This window comes from Malania oleifera, chromosome 8, assembly GCF_029873635.1.
Source record: "Malania oleifera isolate guangnan ecotype guangnan chromosome 8, ASM2987363v1, whole genome shotgun sequence".
Taxonomy (NCBI): domain Eukaryota; kingdom Viridiplantae; phylum Streptophyta; class Magnoliopsida; order Santalales; family Ximeniaceae; genus Malania; species Malania oleifera.
Genome location: NC_080424.1, coordinates 774,036 through 797,968, shown reverse-complemented (window position 1 = coordinate 797,968; position 23,933 = coordinate 774,036). Strand labels below are relative to the sequence as shown.

Below are 23,933 nucleotides of genomic sequence, written 5' to 3'. Positions count from 1 at the left end.
AAGACAACAAAAGAAGTGTAATAATTGTCTTAATTGACAGTGAAAAGGAATAAACTAAGGAATTAGCAAAAGAAAGAATAAGAAATAGAAATGCAACCGTTTAATGCCTCATATGTATTCACGTCAAGTTTGTGAATAAATTGATCTAGGGTGGTCTTGGTTGGACATGTCGAGTAGGTGAGAAGATGCTAGGGTGAAGGACCTGACACCTTATAGATAGGCTAGATCCTTCTCAGACTAGTCCACTCCATACACTTTGTGTTTGTTCATTGCAATATGTTGGATGTTTGATCGTGACACTCTTCCTCACATATGACGAGTAAACCCATTCTTTTTGAGTGTTTTTTAGGGTATACTAGTTAGGCTGAGTCAAAATGACCGTTCTGTAGGTATCCATTAGTATCGTAGGTGTAATGAGTCACAGACATGACACGCACCTCGAGATTTCATCTGTTTATACTCGAATTTATATGACTGCATTAATTTTGAATTGTACCACTAGTTAACTTCATGTCAGTATATTGTTCTTAATTTCTATATAAACGATGAAACTTGCATGAGTGACGTGCTTCAGAGTTGTGTGCATTGAATATGAACGAACTTGGGTATGATTGTGTTGTATGGGCATTAATTTCATGTTTGCTGGAGTTAGTAATTGTGGATACCGCCCTGAAATTCATTCACGTTATTTGCTAGAGACTAGTAAAACGTTAGTTGGGGGGTGTGATTACGCGCTTAAACTGTGCAATTAGGTGTTTTAATTCATGCATTGGAGCTTATATTTTTAATTAAATACCTAATTACTCTCAATATGTTAACACGGTATCCTAATTGTAATTTCGGGTTTTATTTAGCAATTTATGAATTTTTGGCATTTTTTATTGTAGAAAAATTTTCGAGAGCTAAAACCAGCATTAGTTCATAATTCGTGTATAACTTTTTTGTCTAAGCTCTGATCGAGATGATTTGAAATTCTAGAGAAATATGAGAAGATTATCTACAACTTCCATTTTTTGAGTTTTGAGAGAAAAGGGCCCCAAGTAGGTCAAAATCACCGGGAAACAAAAAGAAAGAAAAGAAAAATATATATAAATATAAATATATATATATATATATATATATATATATATATATAAAATTTGAACTTGATGTGAGCCGGTCATGCAGCCGGGTCGGATCTCCTTGGTCCGGGCCTCACGAGCGTAGGGCTTGCCTGTCACGCCCCGAACCCGGTAATGGGACCCAGGGGTGAATCAGTAACCTAACCCGTCCCTGTATCATACAAAAACATCCATACACGGGACAATGAATGAGGGTCCGACCCCGTGGGGTTTGCAAGCAACCTATACACATTCATACAGAACAGAATATACTAAGCAAAAAATGATCTTTCTATACAAATCCTATACCGTACCAGAGTCTATACACAAGGAAATCGAAGTCCATAATACAAAACACAATCCCGGTGCCAGCCAAAACCACAAAATACCACCCGAAACAGTCTTAGTACTTACCCAAGTACTGTCGGCAGTACACTGACCACTACGCTCCCACACAAGGATGCTAGTTTCGATTACCCGAAGGACTTAAAAAATATGTACGTACAGCAGGGGTGAGACACCTCTCAGTAAGGCAGAATCAGGTTATATCGGTGTGTGGCATATGAGTGTTATCATGACATACTAACATGCATAGTTTTTATAGTCAAAACAGTTTAAATCAGTTCCAATGTTTTCACAAAACAAGCAATACAATTTGGTATCGTCACACACTTCGGCTCGAAGCCGGACTGTCTGGTAGTATTTCACACCCTTCGATAAAAACTGGCAATCTGGTGATATCTCACACCCTTCGGCAAACGCCGGCAGTCTGGTAATATTTCACACCCTTTGGCAAAAGTCAGTGCCCTCGGTAACCTGGCATAGCATCAGCGTTGAACCGGTGTAGATCTGGTGTTCGCACACCCTTCGGTTCGAAAGCCGGCCGATCTAGTGGTATTGCGCACTCTTTGGCAAAAGCCGGATTTCAAAACCTGGAACAATTCAGAACCTAGTTCCTATTTCACCAAAACACAACTCATGCATGCTCATATAACCAAACAAAACCACACCCATTTGGTAATCTAAAATCATGGTTTTTCAAACACATACAGTTTAAACAAGTTAAGGCACGACTATCCCTATAACACAATACATATCACAATATATCTATAGTTTTCCAACAAAACCAGGGATACAATCCGTCGCCCCCTTTTCCCAAAACTGTAACATGAAAAAACCATAATTTTTACCTGTTAGATTTCCCAAATGAGTAACCAAAACACACACAGGATCGTGGACCACAGTTCCACTGAGTCTGATATAAAAAAATAACCGATATAAATGTAATTCCCCTTACCTTTCCCCAAATTGTCAATCTCGAACTCTAAGGCCCCTAAACAGTGAACCGAGTTCCAAATCCTACAAACCACAGTACATAAGTTACTCACAACCCCGTTACCTACAAGACTACCAAATCAGAACTGAAAATCGAGCCTTACCTTGATTTTAGACCAAAACCCAAGAATGCCCAAAACAAAAATCCGATCCGTAGAACTTGTAGAGAATCCTCCCCTGATCTTCTTGATAATGTCAGATTATTGATTCCAGCGACGTACGTCGAAGAAATCTAGAGAGAGAGTGCGTACGATGAGTTTCTAGAGAGATAGAGAGAGAAATTGAGTTTTCTTAGCTGAGAAGTAATGAAAATATCTATTTATAGCCCTTTGACTCGGCCATCCTCATTGACGAATGGTGTCCTTGTCAACGAGCCCATATAGATTGCTCGTCGATGAAGCGGTAACCTCATCGACGAGCCTTAGATTCCCGGTTTCTTAACACCTCTCGGCTTCTCCTCGTCGATGAGCACTTGAAATTTGTCGCCAAGAAACCTGGGGCCTTCGTCAACGAACTCTGGCTTCGTCGACGAAGCCTGCTCAATTACCATTTTACCCTTCTCTTAATTAGTTAAATACATATATCACGGTTCGGGTTCTTACATTTCCCCCCTCCCCTATTTTTTTTTCTTCTTCCTCAGCAAAGGAGCGCACCCCTCTCCTTCTTCTTGCCATTTCTTCTTCCTCTCCTTTACTCTCTCCTTCCCTATCTCCTCTCTGTGAGCCCCCGCACAACTTCTCCTTCCCTTCCCTCTCTCACTCTCTCATTCTCTCTTTCTCCTTTTCTTCTCTGTCGGTCCTCTCTTGGCTCTCTTCCCCTTAGCCCCCTCCTCCCCTTTGCTCCCTTTTCTCTCTCAGCCGCACCCTTATCTCACTCCCCCACTCTCCCTTCTCTCCCTATTCTCCCTCAGTCTCCTTCTCCCTTTTCTCCTCCCTTTACTGCAACACTAGCATCTAGAGTATAGGAATGGATTGTGAGGAGAATTGGAGATGAGTAGATTAAGATATGGGTTAGTAATTGTTAGAGGATGAGTTTGGAATTTAGGGTTTTATCTTACGGTCTGGAGGCAGGAGTTCTGTGGTTGTTTCTGTGTTTTTCCTAGGGTGACGATTTCAGGAAAACCATAGATACTATCGTCGGTTCTTGTTTCTAAGTGGTAAGATTTAATTTTAAATGAGGATTAAGAATGTAAAGAGAAATGTATGTAGCAGAGTATCTTGTGGATTTTAGTATGCTGGGTGTGTTAGTGTGTTATGATGAAAGAGTTTTGAAACCGTTTTATTCTATTTGCAGGATGGATCCAGGGAGTAGTAGTGCACATGTTGGGGGTGATGATGTAGGGCCTTCCAGTATGGGGGGTAGAGATCATAATGTTGTACTACGTAGTGTCACCTAGCAGGTGATGACAGAGATGGCTAGAGGATCAGGGGAGCAGAGCTGTACGATTGAGCAGTTCAGGCGTATGAGACCCCAATCATTCCCTAGAAGAGCTGACCCACTTGTGGTTGAAAACTGGGTCCAGGATATAGAGGATATTTTGGTAGTTATTCCATGTACAGATGAGTAGAAAGTATTGTTTTCAATTTTTAAGCTGATAGGGGAGGCAAAGCTTTGGTGGAGATCAGCGAGGCTGTTGGAGGAGCAGAGACCTGACCCTATAACAGTGATGTGGAACGACTTCAGGGAGATCTTTTTTTAGAGATACTTCCCCGCTACTGTCGGGAGAGCGAAGGTAGCAGAGTTTCTAAACTTGTCATAGGGACCGACGACAATACAAAAGTATGCAGCTAGATTCATTGAGTTGTCTCAATTTGCTCTGTATTTGGTATCAGATGAGGAAAGGAAAGCGATAAAGTTCAAGGAGGGCTTAAGATAGAGTCTATTTGAGCAGGTTATAGTTTTTTAGGCTCAAAAATTTGCATAGGTAGTGGATAGAGCTGTCATGATAGAGAGTGGCCTTCAGAGAGGCACCGCAGCATAGAGCTAGGGAAAGAGGCCTGCGCCTCCAGATGTTCAGGCGGGGTCCAACCGAGGGCCTTGGAGGAGTTAGGATAACAGAGGTGGATGGAGACAGGGAGGGGGAGATCAGGTAGTGCAGGGCAGGCTGATGCCCCCTTCTTGTCCTATATGCTACAGGAGACACTAGGGAGAGTGTTGGGTTAGGGGGATAGTTTGTTATCAGTGCCATCAGCCGGGGCATATGGTGAAGGACTACCGAGCACCGCTAGTTGTTGCGCCTCTCCTTAGACCATTCAGAAGAGATCGTCAGGCACCTCGAGGCGGACAACAAAGGAATATCGGCCCAGCGTGAGTCTACGTACTAACACTAGGGGATGTTGAAGCGACAGGAGATGTTGTGACAGATATAATTTCAATTCTGTCATTTACAGCCATTGTTTTATTTGATTCAGGTGCAACTTATTCTTTTATCTCCCTACAGTTTTAAATTTTATGGATTAGAAACACAACAGTTAGGTGTCAGTTTGTTAGTGGCTACGCTGACAGGGCTTGTGGGGATATGTGAGAGGATACTCGAGAACTATCTAGTATGTATTCAGGGGAGGTATTTTTTAGCTAATATGGTGGTCTTGGATATGCATGGGTTTGAGGTGATATTGGGGATGGACTGGCTAGCTGCTCACTATGCCAGTATCTCAAAGAGGTAGTGTTCAGACCTCATGGTGGATAGGAGTACAGGTTCGTGGGGTTTTGTGTGCGCACCCCACCACAGTTGTTATTTGCTATTCAGGCAAGGCGATTGTTGCTAGAGTGTTGTCAAGGATTTGTGGCTTGTGTGAAGGAGATACCAGAAAGGGAGTTGAGATTAGAGAATATCCCGATAGTGAGGGATTTTCCTGAGGATTTGCTGGGACTACCTCCTGACCGTGAGGTAGAGTTTACTATTGATCAAGTTTTGGGGATAACACCAATTTCGAAAGCTCTGTACAGAATGGAACCGGCGGAATTAAAAAGTTAAAAGAACAGTTGCAAGAATTATTGGTCAAGGGATTTATTCGGCCTAGTGTGTCACCCTAGGGAGTGCCGGTATTATTTGTGAAAAAAAAATGGGTGAATGAGAATGAACATCGACTACTGAGAAATTAATAAAGTGACTATTAAGAATAAAAACTCGCTTCCTTGCATCGATGATTTATTTGACTAGTTATAGGGGACACGGGTTTAAAGATAGATTTACAGTCTAGGTATCATTAGGTAAAGGTTAGAGCAGATGATGTTTCAAAGACGACATTCAGGACTCGGTATGGCCACTACAAATTCTTGGTTATGTCACTCGGACTGACAAGTGCTTCTGTAGTGTTTATAGATGTGATGAACAAGGTCTTTCACCAATATCTAGACCAGTTTGTGGTGGTATGCATTGATGATATATTGGTATTGTAGAGACTCGAACTCGTAATAGGAAAATAAATAAGAAAGGGGGTAAAAAGGGAATTACAGCATGGTTCATCGACGAAGGCAGTATGTTCGTCAACGAAGTCCCTTCAATTCTTTGTCGTTGAAATTCAGAGCGTTGTCGATGAAGAAATACCAAGAGAACCAAGAAAAATATCCGGATGGGGTTCATTGATGAAGGTAAAGCTTCGTCCACGAATTGAGTGGTTGGTTCGTCGACGAAGGCGCTGCTTCATTGACGAATTTGACTCGGTCAAAGGCTCTATAAATATCATTTTTGGTTGCTTAAAGGGAAAGAAAACCCAAAATCTCTCTCTTTAGAACTAGCAAGTTCTCTCTCTCCTTTTCTCTCTCTCTCTCTCTCTCTCTCTCTCTCTCTCTCTCCCTCCCTCCCTCTCTCTCTCTCTCTCTCTCTCTCTCTCTCTACGATTCCTTGCTGTTCGTCGTTTGTTTCTAGGATTGGAAGTTTCTACGTGATTAGAAGGAGAATCTCTTTAGTTATAGCGGATCAGATCATCATTTTTATGATTTATGGGTTTTTTCCTAAAATCGAGGTAAGGATTTGATTTCGTTTTCATTTCGGTAGATATGTAATAGATTAATGAATAATATTGAAGTATTGTTCTTTAGTTTTTAGGTTTTGAAGATCCCGTGTCGTGGTTTTGGATCAATAAGCTCGTGCTTTAGTTTTTGGGATAAAGGTAAGGGGTTTTTTTTACATCAGTACTTAAAAAAAAAAAAACCACAGGATATGTAGCTTATATTTATATGTACTTATTGACTGCTTATTTCCAAAGTTTTACCGGGTATAAATGCTGATTCTTACGGTTTTCACGATTTTACGGTTTTGGCAAAAAATAGGGTTTTTGGCATATGATCCCCAAATTTCTTAAACTACTTTCTTTGCACCAAAACTAAAGTAGGAGATGCTTGAAACTCTTAATAGCAGCAGAAATGATATTTTACAAACCAGTTTATGTGAAATGTATATACATGATCAAATAAGTATGACGTATGATATGAATTGATTCTATATTGATTTGAGATGCATGTATATGAACTATGAGAACTAAGGTTCCAAGTGGTTATTAGAAATTGTAGAAACAAGTGCCGGTTAGATACTGTGCCAAATATGAGAAAAGGGTAAAACCGAGAGGTTACGAGGCGATTTTTACCACAGTATGAATGAAAGTATGCATGAATGAGATTGTGAAAATATTGGAATTGCCGAAGTTATTATGTTTTAATGTAAATTGTATATATGATATTGGGACCATAGCTTGTCTCAATAGTATATGAAGCCTAAAAAGCTTATATTATGTAGGCTCGGTACTGTAGTGATCCAAAAAAAATAAAATAAAAAAATAAAATAAAATTAAACTGAATTAAATAATTAACTAAATTAAATAATTAATTAAATAATGATAATCATTAATTAAAGTATATAACATAACATATTAATATAATATAATATATTATTATAATATATAATATATATAAGAAAGGGTAACTCTCCTGAAGCTTAGAAGCTTCAGGAGATGAATTTGGTTTCTACAAAGACTCACGCCCCCCTGTGAAAATTTTTTGCGCGCCCAGCCTCCCTCTGTCTCTGTCTCTGTCTCTCTCTTAATTTCTCGACGGATTTGCGGTAGATCGGGAAACGGAGTTTGTCGTTAGATTCCTAATTCCGTTGCTGACATTTCTACTGGAGCGAATTTGTCGTGAAAGTGGCTTAGATACTATTCCTGGGGTAAGGCAATTTTAACCTAATTTCTCAATTTCACTTTAAATCTACCATTAAATCGACGATCGAGCACCACCACGGTGTCCTAGTCGCGATCGTCGTCATTTTGCCTAGAGTAAATTTCCAATTGGGGTTTTCTAAGTCCCACTCCAAAGCGAGAGTGAGATTTTGGAAATTAGGTAAATTGGCTATATTTGAAGGTATAATTATTTTTTTGGAATTTATGACCCTAGGAAATATTAAAATATTATTTTATTTAGGGTTGATTTAATGAAATTAGGATTTTTGATTCAGGGTCCAAGTGAGTATCGCAGATATTTTTCGGGGTCTCTGTTGGCATAGTTCAAGAAACCAGGTAAGGGAAAAAAATATATTAAACCAGAATTTTTATGAATTTAATGGAAAATGAATTGTGTTATATATACGTGTATATGTTTCGGTATAGGTTTAAAACGTCAACCATTTAAATTATGTTTTTCCAAGTTTAGGATTGTTTATTAGATATGTATATGCAAAAATGAACTGATCAAAGTGAAAAATATTTTCAGGATAATTGAGTATGAAATGAAAGGTATTTTCAGTATATAGACGTTAAATGTTGGTTGGCTTATTTTACAGGTAGTGTATGAATTTTATTGCTAAATTGTGTGACATGAGTAAATGTAAGTTCTGTGCAAATATATGTTAAATGTATGAGATGCAAGTTAAGTAAGTAATACATTGAGAATGAAATATGATATGAACTATGTTGCTTGTGTGTGTTAATGCACCCATGTAAGCAGCTAAAAGATGTTGGGTAAAACAACTGAAAGATGTTAGGTAAATGTATGACAGTTGAAAAATGCTGGGTAAAATAGCTGAAAGATGCTGGGTAAAACAACTGAAAGATGTTAGGTAAAACAGTTGAAAAATGTTGGGTAAAACAGTTGAAAGATGTTAAGTAAAACAGCTGAAAAATGTTGGGTAAAACAGTTGAAAGATGCTAGGTAAATGTATAACAGTTGAAAAATATTGGGTAAAATAGCTGAAGGATGCTGGGTAAAACAGTTGAAAGATGCTAGGTATGAAATGAAATGAAATGAAAATGGAAATGAATGAAATGGAAATAAAATGTGAAATGTGAACAATGTAAAATGGGAAAAAGTCACGTAAAGTGAAATAAAATGAAAAGTAAAAGATGAAAACATGAACAGTTGAGAGATGCAGAATAAAAGCAAACAAAATAATGTATTATGGTATTAGCAGTATTTATGCTGGTAGAACATGTTTCGATTGGGCGGGGTGTACTCTTCGCTTGAGGGTTTGTTGAGAAAGGTGAGTACGCTAGTAACTTTAGATGTGGTAGTAGTTGCATAATGTACTAGAGCAAAGGGAACCTACTTGTATGGACGGGTAGATTTTCCTACCATTGGGGCCTTCACTGGTAAGCCTTTGTTTGAATTATGTGAGTACGAGATCAATCTAATGCTTGAGGGCTTACTGAATAAGGTGAGTGCCCTGGTATGCTTCAGCAGTGATCCTAGGGTTGCCTAAGTATCAGAGCAGAGGGGTGCTACTTGTATGGATGGGTAATCACCCCTATCCTCAGGTAATCTCGTGTGTAAAATACCTTGCATGTGTTTGAATAGGATCAGAAAATGATTTCAGGAATTAACTTAATGATTTGCAAATGATGAATAATATGTTATATACAATCCTCATATTGGCCACACATTGTTTTAATATATTGTTTCTTCCCTTACTGAAATGTGTCTCACCTAAATATAAATGTATCTTTTTTAGGACCTCCTCGAGATCAAGCTTAGAGAGCTCGAGGTTTTATAGCATTTTTGGGAGATATAAGAAAAAGGGTATAAACATTTTAATGATGTTTTTGGGAATGTTAATATTTTATATTTTATGTCTTATGTTTTAAGGTTGATAAGAAATGAAGGATTGTGAATACTGGATGTTTTTGGGGATATATATATATATATATGTTGAATACAGGTAGAAGCATGGTTTATTATGGTGTGTAGATAGATTTTAGAGAACTCTGGTATTATATTTGTTGGAAGATTATAGTAATGTTTTCCGCTGCATACATGATATTAGAATGTGAATTATTAGGTAAATGAATGGATTAGTAGCACTCCAGGCCCACTTAGGGGGTCGGGGCGTTACAGGTACCGTTGCCAAAACAGAGGTACAGTGCAACCACACGTAGTTATTTTTTAATGTGGGTACCTAGTAGTAGAATTGGTAAGAAGGGCCATTGGTCAAAAGGGATCGGGGTGGTGATGGCCAAGTTGGATTGCAACACGTTATGATGCCTGACGATGCCTGCGCATACAAGGCTCGATCAGTGTTTTCTTATCACACAACCCTTGCCACGAGGAGTTACTAGCATAGTTATGATAGTTTCGAGCTTGACAGTATTCTAAATATGCATACACATGATTTAAAAGCTTTACTGGGCAGAGTCACAGGTCTAAGTACCGGGCGGAGGGATCGTACAGTGTATGAGCCTGTACCCTACCCTAACCTTGGGAACTCTCACTTGTAATGATGCTGGGTTTTACATTATTAGGGATTTATTTATGTACTATATATACATTACAGTATTGAGAATGTGCAATCTATGTAACCGTTTTCAAATAAGAATATAACTGTACAGTTACACACTGATGTATTATCTTCCTCCTTACTGAGAAGTGTCTCACCCCAATCTTACAACCTTATTTTCAGGAGCTTCAGGATATCAGTCCTAGTTGTCTTAAGAGGCTGCAGAGGGTAGGGTCTTTTTAGTTAGCATAAGTTTCTATATGAGTACTAGGTTGTTAGCTTGGTTGGTTTTTGGGAATGTAATATAGTTTATGTTTTACTTACGGTTGAATATATGTAAGGAACATTTAGATACTTTGGTATGTCTATTAGAATCCATATGAATGATTTATGTTTTCTGCAAGATATGTGAGTACAGATCATTATTGAATACCGTATGTCCCTGTTTAGGGCTGGTGGTTATGTATAATATCAGGATTTGTGCAGGATATGTATGTATAGTAGCACTCTGGGGCCATATTAAGGACCGAGGCGTTACAGTTTGGTATCAGAGCCCATAGCCAGCCAGAAGTGTGATGTGAATTGCACTGCCTAGTTATGGATATGCTCAGAGCTTAGGTTGTTAGGTTCTATAAATTAGACTATACCAGAGTTTAGGATGTGAGTTTGATTTTCGAGTTTAGCTTAGTATACTTGGGGGACAGAAATCCATTGACAAACTTTGGTGCTTTTCTGGATCATTCGAAGGGTTTAGAAAATCACGGCAATCTATTGACGACTTTGTTTCTAAGTGGAAAGGCGAAACTCGAGTTAGAATGAGAATGTGAGTCATTAGAGTACGACGGTACTAGGAATGTTATTATGGGAAGTCAGTTTATAGTATTGCGGTATTAGTTGGTTAAGCTTCTAATTGATATCCTTAATTGCTTTTCAAGATGGAATCCAAGGATATTACTGCCAACGATGGAGGCAGTAGTAGTGAGGGTGCTGGCCCTGAGGTTGGCAGTAACTGTACTAGTGTGCAACGGGACTTCGCTCAGCAGTTTATGGCTAAGGTTGTCCAGACAAATAAGGGTTAGGATCGTCCCTTTGCTGAGTTGCGATACTCCATTGACTAGTTCATACAACTGAAACTATAACGACTAAAGAAAAAAAAAATTAAAAAAAAAATTATTAATTAATTAATTATTAGTAAGAAAATTAATTAAATTAGGAAATTTGAGGGTTGTGGGTATATATATATATAAAGTATATATAAAGTTATTATACAAAAAGTATAAAGTAAGGATAAAGGAAAGAAAAAAAGAAGAAGGAAAACTTCGTGCTTAAGTTTCCCGCTGGAACAAAGTAGGAAGAGGAAAGAAGAAAAAAAAAACCTTTTCTCACGCACAGAAGAGGAAGGAAAGGGAAAGAAAGAAAGAAAGAAAAAACTTTCTCAGCTCATGCTCTCCACTCCTCCTCTCTCTACGATTTTGCAGCGGATTCTCGCTCAATTGAAAATCCGAAATACCACTGGGTTCCATTCCCCGCCACCAAAATTTCTACCGGAGTAGATTTGTCGTAGGAGCGACGTAGGCATATCTCTTGGGGCAAGGCAAATTCTCATTCTTGCCTCAATTTTTCTTAAATTTTAAGTCAAATTGACGATTAGACACAATCACGAGAATCTAGGGATGATTCTTTACAAGTATAGCAGAACAGATTTCTTGTGGGGTCGTTGTGGAAATAGCCCCAAAGCTAGGATAAATGGGTTATTTAGAAATTAATTGTTATTTAATTATTGTAAATTAGGAAAGGTTAAAATAATATTTTATTGGGGATGATTTGATTGAATCAGGGTTTGGGTGAATGCCGCAGGTATAATTTTGGGAACCCTGCAGGGGTGGTTCAGGAAATCAGGCAAGGGGGAATAAAATTATATCAGTATTTTATTAAGGTGAACTGATTATTTACGAACATATGAAATTTATTATTTATCTATATGATTTTTTTTAGAACAACTTGAGTACTAGAAAATGATGATTGTGTTTAAGGTTTATATTTGGGATAATTGCATATGATATTAAATTCGTGTGACATGGGAACAATTTTACTAATAAATTGAATATGAATTACTGTGGTATTTGGGTTTGTATGTGGGGATGTTTGGAATGATAATGACATGATGAATGAATTGCTATGTTTGACTCCTGTGTGGAAATGTATTGATCTGTTAGGATACTATGTGGGAAATGAATTGATCTGTTGGATTCTTGTGTGGAAATGCATTGATGCGTCTGTGTGAATTAACTGGTGTGATTATTCGTATGCATCTTAATATAACGTTGGCATGAGGAGGTTGTTATATTGCCTAGATACAAATCATGATATGACGTTGATAGGTTAAGGAGCTCGTCATATTGTTGTTTATATGGGATAGGACATTAGTAGGTCGAGGAGCTTGTTTTACTGATGTACTATGGGCAGGTCATGGGGATTGGATACTGGTGAATAGTGGTGCCTGTGTGGGCCACGTGTCGCGGAAGCTGGAGTGGTGCTTGTGTGGGCCACGTTATATACTATGTGGATAATGACGCCTGTGTGGGCCATGTTATATATCCTATGTGGATGGTGGTGCTTGTGTGGGCCATGTTATGTACCCTGTGTAGGTAGTGGTGCCTGTGTGGGCCATGTACTAATATGTACGCAGTTGCTCTGTGTGGGCCAAGTACTTAGGACATTGGAAGACGAAGTATAAGTTGCATGATTCTTGTGTGGATTTGTTGTGCATGTGAATTTAATTAAAAAAATGATAATAATGATATAGCATATTGTGAATGCATGTGTGTGCATGCAGCGAGGTAAACATACCACCAGGGGCTTGTTGAGAAAGGCAAGTGCTTTGATTGGTAGTTTCTAGATATCAGTATAAAGGGATGCTACTTGTATGGGCAGGTAGACATCCCGATCCTCGGAAACCTTCACCTTTAAAATAATAAAGATGTATATACTAATGGCGAGGTAATTCTCCACCTGAGGGCTTACTGAGTAAGGTGAGTGCTCTGGTAGGTATCTTTTAGGTATTAGAGTAGAAGGAAACTACTTTTATGAGCAAGTAATCTTCCCTATCATCAGGGACTTTCGCCTGCATAAAAATTATGTACTTGTGCATATTGAATGTGTGTATGATATTAGATGTTAGGGATGTTATTAATGGTACATTTTCTCAGTTGTTATTGATATTATGTGAGAAACATTTTATTTTGATATGTAAATATTAAAACTCATTTGCCACACACTGTTATAATTTATTCCACCCTTACTGAGAAGTGTCTCACCCTAGTGGATTAACAACTTTTCAGGTTCTTCTAGAGATCGGGTTTGAAGGCCTAGGCTGGGGTTGTTTTTGGTAGTTTCTTTTGGGGTATTGTGAGATACTGGTATATATATACAAATATATTTGTATTGGGTTATGTTTTAAATACTGGTTGTGGATACGGATATCTGGATGTTGTAGTGTTCGTTTTTGGGTTGTTATATAGAACTCTGGTATTTATTTGAGGTTATTTATTTATATTCCGTTGCGTGCAAGTTAATTATGGTATCAGATATAGGTAATTGGAACACGTGGCACTCGGGCCCCAATTGGTGCGTTTGAGGCGTCACAAAAACCTCCTATCTTCATGGGGAGTGCAGATCTGATTCGGGCTGAGAATTGGATCGGGGAGATTGAGAAGATTCTAGACGTCCTAAACTGCACTAAGAAGTAGAAGGTAGCCTTTGCGACATTCAAGCTAAGAGGCGAAGTAGAGAGGTGGTGGAAGTCAATTAAGATGCTTGAAGTGCATCGACCTACTCCTATGGTTTTGACGTGGGCTTGGTTCAAAGATTTATTCTTTGAACAGTATTTTCTAGTCACGGTTAGAAATGCCAAGATGGAGGAATTCATGAGTCTGGAATAGAGGAAGTTGTCAGTTCAGCAATATGCTGCTAGATTCCAAGAGCTATCCCGTTTTGCTCCATTCATGATTCTGGATGAGGCAAAGAAGGCTTATAGGTTTTAGAGGGGCCTGAAGAAGGAGATTATGAAGCAGACTGTGATCTGGCAGATGCAGGAATTTGTTACTTTGGTTGACAAAGCCACCGTAGTAGAGGAGAGTTTGCAGGAGGACCTTGAGGTTCAGGTTCCAAAGAAGAGACCTGCGCCTTCCAGTTCTTTTTGGGGGGTAAAGCAGGGCAACTGGAAGAAGAACAGTGGTGGTGTTTCTTAGAGTACCATAACTACTCTAGCCTGTTCCAAGTGTGGGAGAGCTCACTCAGGGAAGTGTTTGTTGGGTTCTAGAGCTTGTTTTCATTGTGGTAGGATGGGACATCAGAAGAAAGATTGTCAGATGCCGATGAATAGTGGAGCTCCACAACAGTCATATGGAGGAGGTGTTCAGGCACAACGGGGTGGTCAACAGGGAGGGACAACCCAGGCTAGGGTATACTCCTTGACTCCTGGTGATGTAAAAAACGCGGGAGATGTTGTCACAAGTACCATTTACATGCTTTCCAATAAAACTGTTGTACTATTCGACTCAGGGCAACACTTTCCTTTACCTCCTGAGGATTTGTTAAACTTTGTGGAATTGAGACTCAACAGTTAGATTATGAACTGGTAGTGGCTACACCTTTAGGGTTGGTAGTCGTATATAGTAGGGTAATCCGTGACTTACCAGTAGAAATTCAGGAGAGAGTAATATCAGTTAGTCTCATTGTGTCTGATATGCATAGCTTCGATATTATTTTGGGTATGGACTGGTTGTCTACTAGTATCGATTGCCATAGGAGCGAAGTGGTGTCTAGACCTTCGGGGAAGCAGGAATTCAGATTCTTTGGGTCATGTGTGAGCTCTGCGCCACAAATCCTCTCAGCTTTGCAGGTTAGGAGATTGCTTTTGGAGGGATGCCAAAGGTATTTGGCATTTGTGAAAGACAGGCCGGTAGGGGAACGTGATCTGGAGGAGATTCCTGTTGTGTGTGAGTTCCCAGATGTGTTCCCAGAGAACTTTTTGGGATTACCTCCAGATCATGAAGTGGAATTCGGTATAGAGTTAACTCCAGGTACGACGCAGATATCAAAAGCTCCGTATCGTATGGCTCCAACTTAACTGAGAGAGTTAAAAGAACAGCTTCAGGAGCTGCTAGATCAAGGGTATATTCTACCGTGTGTTTCTCCCTAGGAAGCACCTGTGCTATTTGTAAAGAAGAAAGACGGGTCAATGAGGATGTGCATCGACTATAGAGAACTTAATAAGATGACGATAAAGAACAAATACTCATTACCTAGGATTGATGATATGTTTGACTAGCTTCAAGGCATGTAGATCTTTTCTAAGATCGATTTCTGGTTTAGGTATCACCAGATGAAGGTGAAAACAGAGGATGTTCCAAAAATAGCTTTCCAAACTCAGTATGGCCATTACAAATTTATGGTTATGCCATTCGGTCTGACGAATGCACTTGCAACATTTATGGATCTGATGAACTAAATTTTCCATGAATACTTAGATCTGTTCGTCATAGTATTCATTGATGACATCTTAGTATATTCTAGGAGTGCTGTAGAGCATGAAGTTCGTCCGAGACTGGTACTGCAAATGCTTAGGGAGAAGAAGTTATATGCTTAATTGAAGAAGTGTGAAATTTGGTTGGAACAAATTGCATTTCTAGGGCACGTAGTATCCAAAGAAGGAGTATTAGTGGATTCGAGTGAGATAGAGGCAGTAGTGGAATGGGCGAGACTGAAGAATGTTCAAGAAGTCAGAAGTTTTCTAAGTCTTGCAGGTTACTACTGTCATTTTGTAGAAGGGTTTTCTAGTTTAGAAGGTCCATTGATGAGACTCATGAGGAAGAATATGAGGTATGATTCGACTGACAAGTGCGAGCTGAGTTTCTAGGAGCTGAAATGGCAACTTGTTACTGCTCCAGTTCTGACCATTCAATCTAGGGATGGTGGATTTGTTATCTACAGTGACGCCTCTAAGAAGGGTCTTGGCTGTGTTCTAATGCAATAGGGTAGGGTGGTTGCTTACGCTTCTCGTTAACTCAAAGAGTACGAGAAGAACTATTCAACACATGATATGGAATTGGCAGCTGTAGTGTTTGCATTGAAATTTTGGAGACACTACCTGTATGGTGAAAGGTGCGAGATTTTTATTGACCACAAAAGTCTTAAGTACATTTTCACCCAGAAAGAGTTGAACTTGAAACAACGTAGATGGCTTGAGTTGATAAAAGACTATGACTATACCATTAGCTATCTCCTAAGAAAAGCAAATGTGGTAGCTTATGCTCATGAGTCGGAAGTCAATTGATGCGTCAGTCTCAACAATAGGAGTTCAGCATCAGATCTATATAGACTTGGAAAGGTTGTGCTTAGAAGTGGTGGAAGGAAATCACCAGGCTGTTCTTGCTAGCTTAGTGGTACAGTTGACCTTTCAGGAGAAGATCCGAACAGCTCAAAAGGAAGATCCAGAGCTGGTTGTAGTTATGGAAGGAGTTTAAAGTGGGTTAAAGTCGGATTTCAGTATTTCCGATGATGGGATTTTGAGATTCCATAACGGGGTATGTGTACCAGATGACGCCGGAATTAAACGAGTCATTTTGGAGGAGGCACACTGTTCACTCTACACCGTACATCCTGGAAGTATGAAGATGTACCAGAATCTGAGGGAATCATTCTGGTGGTCCAACGTGAAAAGAGAGATCACCTGATTCGTAGAGCAGTGCCTGACGTGTCAGCAGGTCAAAGCAAAGCACCAGAGGCCAGTAGGACCACTTCAACCACTTGACATCCCCAAGTGGAAGTGGGAGTACATCTCGATGGATTTCGTGACGGGGTTACCTGCAGCGATGCATGGGCAGAATGCTATATGGGTTGTAGTTAATCTATTGACAAAGACATCACATTCAGCTATTCTCTAAATTGGCTAGCAGAGTTGTATATGCAGGAGATTGTACGACTTCGTGGTGTCCCTATTTCTATTGTTTTGGATCGAAATCTATGTTTTACGTCTCATTTCTAGAAGAGTCTATAGGCTGCCTTAGGATCGCAACTCACGTTTAGTGCGTCTTTCCACTCACAGACGGATGGGCAGTCTGAGAGGACTATTCAAACATTAGAGGATATGTTTTGGGCTTGTGTAATGGACTTTGGTGATAAATGGATACGGTATCTACTGCTTATTGAGTTTGCGTATAACAATAGTTACCAGGCTCGCATAGAGATGGCACCTTACGAGGCATTGTATGGTCATCAATGTCGATCTCCATTGTACTAGGACCAGGTAGGTGAGCAGCAGATACTGGGTCCAAAACTGATTCAGCAGGCCTCTACAAAGGTCGAGTTGATCAGGGATAGAATTAAGGCAGCTCAGAGTCGGCAGAAAAGTTATGCTGATATTCACCGACGAGAGCTAGAGTTCAAGGTAGGAAGTATGGTATTCCTGAGGATCGCTCCGATGAAAGGGGTGGTGAGGTTCGGGAAGAAGGGGAAGCTAAGTCCTTGGTATATTGGGCCTTTCGAGATCCTGGAAAGGATAGATTCGGTTGCTTATCGAGTGGCTTTAACCCCATCACTATCTAGAGTCCATGACATGTTCCACGTGTTAGTATTGAGGAAGTACGTGTCAGATCCATCACACGTGCTGAGTTACAAACCTTTAGAGATCAATAACGCCTTATCATATAAGGAGGTCTCGGTGCAAGTATTAGATCGGAAAGTTTAGTAGTTATGGACTAAAGAGATACCCCTAGTGAAGGTATTGTGGCGGAACCATGCAGTGGAAGAAGTTTCATGGGAACTAGTGTAAGATATACGCTAGAAGTACCCGCAGTTATTTTATGGTACGTAAGTATGTATAGTAGGATATGTGGTTCAGATTAAATAGTACGGTCTTCAGAAGAGTTTTGTATGTGTGTGTAATCTCCCGAAACTTCATGTTGTAACCACGGTATTCCTCCACCATATGTGAGAGTATGTAATAAACTTGGACTGGAGCTGCTATGTGGGTGGCTGCCGACTCTTCGATAGGATTGAGCCGTAAGTGTAGAATATGCGTAGTGTCAATTAGCAAATTTCGAGGATGAAATTCTTATAAGGAGGGGAGATTGTAGAGACTTGAACCCGTAAATAAGGAAAATAAATAAGCAAAGGGGTAAAAAGGGAATTACACCAGGGTTTGTTGACGAAGGCAGTATATTTGTCGAAGAAGTCCCTTCAGTTCTTCGTCGTCAAAATTCAGAGCGTCGTTGAAGAAAAAATACCGAGCGAACCAAGAAAAATATTCAGATGGGGTTCGTTGATGAAGGTAAAGCTTTGTCCACGAACTGAGTGGTTGGTTCGTCGACGAAGCAAAATTTGACTCGATCAAAGGTTCTATAAATATCATTTTTGGTTACTTAAAGAGTAAGAAAACCCAAAATCTCACTCTCTCTCTCTCTAGAACCAGTGAGTTCACTCTCTCTCTCTCTCTCTCTCTCTACGATTCCTTGTCGTTTGTCGTCCATTTCTACGATCAGAAGTTTCTGCGTGGATTAGAAGGAGAATCTCTTCAGTTATAGCGGATCAAGAGTGGTCACTTTGGTGACTTGCTGTTTTAATCAACTTCGTTTCAAAACATATATATATATATATATATATATATATGTGTGTGTGTGTGTGTGTGTGTGTGTCCTTAAAAAATACTCATATTTGAATTTATTTTATAACTTTATTCCTTAAAAAATCGATCAAAATTGGTCAAATCTAGTCAAAACTGATCAAACTTGTCAAATCTGGTCAAATTTGGTCAAAATTGTTCAACCTGGTCAACCGAGTTGGGTTGACTGAGTCCGAGTTGGCTGGGTTGGGTTGACAAAATTGGGTTTGTCCAACTTAGATCCTAATTCAACCCATGACCCCCCACCTTAAAACTTTATGGACCATTATTTGACCATCCTCCCTTAAAATTAGGCCCAAACCCAATTTTAATTTGTTCGAATTTACTAAAAGATAAAATAAAAATTCAAACCAAATATTTATCTCAAAATAAAATAACTAAAGTTAAATTTAAACTGCAATTTAGTTATTTCAATACTTCCAAACAAAAAAAACTGTTGGGCCATAATTTCAATTTGGTTCGAATTTACTAAAAGATAAAATAAAAATTCAAACCAAATTTTTATCTCAAAATAAAATAATTAAATTTAAATTTAAAATTTAAACCGCAACAAAAATTTCTTTCTAGAACGTGGGTAAACAAAATTTGACAATTTCTTAATTGAACTAAAGAACTATTTTTTTTTAAAGGAAAAAAAAATAACTATATCAACATGAAGATAACGAAGGCTAACCAAGAACATCTGTACGAACTGGATCCATATTCCGAAACGTGGGCAAACAAGATCTAACAATGTTTTAATTGAACTAAAGGACTATTTTTTTTTTAAAAAAAAAAAAACTCTATCAACATGAAGATAACGGAGGCCCAAACAAGAACACCCTTTTAATTTGATTCAAATCAAACTAAATTTGAGAAATTATTTCCCAATGATTTGACATGAAGCTGCTCTAATACCACTTGTTAGATCTTAAAAATTATTTCCTTTAGATTGATAAAAACCATCATAATCAGTCATGTCCAATCATCAAAAACATTAAACTAAATGCGAAAGCGTACTCGAATCCATAGCGTTTCAAGATGTGTCGAGCCGTGCGGATGACCTTTCAGATCAGCACGTAATGTCCAGAGAATTTCTTTGACGTTTTCTATATTCTCTCTAGCGATTGGACGACAAAAGAGAAATTTTTGGAACCATTCGTGCGATCCAGAGACCATAACTACTATTTATATAATCGTTGACCATATATGTGTATTTCCATTTTCGCCTATCATAATAAATGAAAATTACCACTAAAATATCTACACATTAAAGGTTCACAATCTATCAGATATATTAAAGTCCATTATTATCCAAAATATTTGATCACTTTTAAATAGAGTTTATCCTTATTAAATAAACTAAAACGCATAATTGCTTCACATATAAGCCCGAATTTTGATCTAACAAGATCCAGGCAGTTGGTACTCTTTTTTTTTTTTTTTTAGCGTGTTATTTTGGGTCCACTAGCGATCGAGGACAGATCTCCCATCAGTATATATTTATATATAGATATAATTTGATGCATGCAGTCAGGTGGCAGGCTGATGGATCCTCCATACTGTCTGCTTGCTAGCTACTATAAATATAAGGAAGCCCAAAGCTTATTAATTAAGCCCTCACCCCCACCCCCCCCTGCACATTTGGTTAATTTAACTTCTCCGCGATCTCATCATCATCAATATTCAATTACATACATATTTCCTGCAGCAACCCACACTTCATTCATTTCTTCATTTCACTCGCTCTCTCCCTCTCTCTCTCTCTCTCTCTCTCTCTCTCTCTCTCTCATTTATACATATTTAAATGATGGAAAAAGCAAGAAAGAACCTGGGAGGAGAACAATCCACTACTAGTACAATCACTGATCAATCGCCTCCTGTAGTGGAGGTGGAGGTGGAGGAGGAGACTACCCCCTCCCCCTCTTCGTCATCAGTGCTACTCGGCGTTGATTGCGATTGGATAGGCAGACCTTGCAACCCCAGCAAGCACGGTGGACTCACTCCCGCCATTTTTATCCTAGGTCTCTCTCTCTCTCTCTGAACATGTACTCTGAACGCATATTGTTGAATATGAACATGCACATGTATGTATGGTGGCATGCATGCAGGCCTGCAAGCATTTGAGATAATGGCGATTGGTGCAGTGGGGAACAATCTCATAACTTACGTGTTCGAGGAAATGCATTTTCCGCTGTCAAAGTCCGCCAACATAGTCACCAATTTCGTAGGCACAGTCTTCCTCCTCTCCCTTCTTGGTGGCTTCCTCTCGGACTCTTATCTTGGCAGCTTTTGGACTATGCTCATCTTTGGCTTCGTGGAGCTCTCTGTAAGTTCCAATCTACCTCTTACCGATCCATCCCTCATATATTTATATATATCATCACTAGCTAGCTACTACTGCATGTGCACAACGTACCCATAAACATAATCACTACATGCATATATGTCTCCCTAGCTACTATATATACGTAACCATAATTTAATTAATACAATTAATACATGCTATTTGCGTGCGTGTGTCCCAATGATCACTGCTAGTAAATCAATCTGCTGGCTAGCTTAATTGTCTTCTATATTAATTGTTCCAATTTATCTATTAAGAACAGAAAAACTAGTTGCAGATACCTAGCCAGCAATAGCTAGCTACGTAGGAGTAGTTCATATAAACTAGACGTACATAATCCTCTAGCTATAGCTAGCTTACGTACATTGGGGGTAAAATTATATATACGCAGGGTTTAATGCTACTTTCAGTGCAAGCCCATCTTCCACAGCTCAGGCCACCCCCCTGCAAAATGTTAGAGAAGCAACACTACTACTGTGAGGAGGCAAAGGGGTACAGTGCCGTGGTATTCTTCGTGGCACTCTACTTGGTGGCTCTAGGGAGTGGGTGTCTCAAGCCCAACATAATCTCGCATGGAGCTCATCAATTCAGAAAATTATACTCTGACCATGACTCCAACATTAACCTCCACTACTCCAACAATTACAAGCTCTCCACTTACTTCAATGCTGCCTACTTTGCCTTCTGCATGGGAGAACTCGTAGCACTCACAGTTCTTGTTTGGGTCCAGACTCACTCAGGGATGAGCATTGGCTTTGGGGTCTCAGCCGCTGCCATGGCTATGGGATTACTCTGTTTCATCTCTGGCACAACTCTTTACAGGAACAAACCGCCTCGTGGAAGCATCTTCACCCCAATTGCTCAAGTAGCTACCTATTTTAATCCTAATTCCCTTTTAGTTATTACTTGTTAATACTGCATGTGCACAAATATGCATTGCTTGCGGATAATCAATATCTGTATGTCATTTTAATTGCCTTTATTTTATTGGGGTTAAAACTGTGCTTACCTTAATTATTTTGTTGATTTCAGTGTTTGTTTTACGTTGCAGGTTCTTGCAGCTGCAATTGCAAAGCGAAAGCATATCTGTCATTCAAACTCAGAGATGTTCCGAGGCGGCCACAACAATATGTCTCAGTGCTCCACGGGCAATCTCCTCCTCACTAAAAAGTTCAGGTGGGTAGATATTTTTGAACTTTGAAGGCAGACAAAAATATAAGCCAAGATAATCATGGTAAATGACCAAAATCATTAAAGCAAAATCTTTCAGGGCCATACCATTAATTACCTTTATAATCATGGCATATCCAAGTCTTTGCTAAAAGTAAAATCTTTAGGGGCCATGGCATTAATTATTACTGCACTGATGAGTTTTTTTTTTCCCAGGCCCCTAGCCAGAGATCCTCTTGATTTTTTAATACCATCTTTGTAAACATCAATAGCACTGAAATTTTCAATACCTACAATTAATTAAGATTAACTGTGGATGTAGGTAATGCCTGCTTTTAGTAAGATTAGGACAATTAATATTCAATATTTCTAATGAATGATTAATGTAATTGAATTACAGATTCCTTGACAAGGCCTGCATCAAAATTCGAGATGGAACTAATCAGACATTGGAAGAAAGCCCATGGAGACTATGCAGTGTGACTCAAGTTGAGCAAGTTAAGATACTCATCTCAGTTGTTCCCATATTTGCCTGCACCATCATGTCCAACACCATCTTAGCTCAGTTGCAAACATTCTCGGTCCAGCAAGGAAGTTGCATGAACACCCACATCACAAAGGGCTTCAAAATTCCTCCGGCTTCTCTCCAATCCATACCTTACATAATGCTCATCTTCTTAGTCCCCCTTTACGAAACTGCCTTCGTCCCGTTTGCGCGAAAGCTCACGGGAAGCACCTCTGGGATTTCGCCTCTAATGAGAATTGGCATTGGGCTCTTCATCGCCACATTGTCCATGGTTTCAGCTGCACTGGTGGAGAAAAAGAGAAGAAACATGGCTGTGGATGCTTGGCACCAAACACTGTCCATCTTTTGGATTGCCCCACAGTTTTTGGTTTTTGGCCTGTCTGAGATGTTCACCGCGGTGGGGCTTATTGAATTCTTCTACCGACAGTCTTTGGAAGGGATGCAATCCTTTTTGATTGCCATGACATATTGCTCATACTCATTTGGGTTTTATCTCAGCAGCCTCTTGGTATCTCTAGTGAACAAAATTACAGCAACTGCTTCTTCTTCAGGAGGGGGGTGGCTCAGTGAGAATGACCTTAACAAAGATAGGCTGGATCTCTTCTATTGGCTGCTGGCTGGCCTTAGCCTCATCAACTTCTTAAACTATCAGTTTTGGTCTGCCTGGTATTCTTACAACCCATCTGATGATCTATCACAGAAACAGTCCCCTGGGTTGAACCAGTCAGACGATCAATTAGACCACCCCAGCTCGCAGCTTAATTCAACTCAGCTAGCTAGCTTCAAAGCAATTTCGAGCTGTTAATTAGTTATATTAATTAATTAATGTTACTAAAACTTAAAATCCTCCCTAGCTAGCTAATGAGATTTTTTTGTTCTCTATGTATCTTTTTACCTTTTTTCGTTAAAGGCAGAGCCCTGGAAGGATTAGAATATATGATACTCGTGCATAGACCCATGTACTTAGTGCACCTAGGTACTAGGTTGATGATTTTAATCTCTTTTTTTTTTAAGAAAAAAAAGCCTGCCTTTTCTTTTTACAAAATAATTGACTATGTGTCTCCAAGGTCTTTGAGTTGATTCCAAGGATC

The 23,933-nt window shown here is 39.3% G+C and overlaps 1 protein-coding gene across 1 annotated transcript; it reads left to right on the top strand.

Annotated features, from left to right (window-relative positions):
- The first annotated feature begins 15,891 nt into the window (after positions 1 to 15,891).
- LOC131161752 (protein NRT1/ PTR FAMILY 4.3-like) lies at positions 15,892 to 23,647 on the top strand. Its single transcript, XM_058117710.1, has 6 exons — positions 15,892 to 15,919; positions 20,737 to 20,823; positions 20,911 to 21,128; positions 21,538 to 22,011; positions 22,198 to 22,322; positions 22,717 to 23,647. The coding sequence occupies exons 1-6, from the start codon at positions 15,892 to 15,894 to the stop codon at positions 23,645 to 23,647; spliced, it is 1,863 nt and encodes a 620-aa protein (XP_057973693.1).
- The last annotated feature ends 286 nt before the right edge of the window (positions 23,648 to 23,933 follow it).

Excerpts from the sequence above, each read along its gene's own strand:
- LOC131161752 (XM_058117710.1), top strand. The coding sequence starts at position 15,892 with ATGGGCGAGACTGAAGAATGTTCAAGAA. Across the intron at positions 20,824-20,910 it reads TCCCGCCATTTTTATCCTAG|GCCTGCAAGCATTTGAGATA; the intron begins GTCTCTCTCTCT and ends GCATGCATGCAG. Across the intron at positions 21,129-21,537 it reads TTGGCTTCGTGGAGCTCTCT|GGTTTAATGCTACTTTCAGT; the intron begins GTAAGTTCCAAT and ends ATATATACGCAG.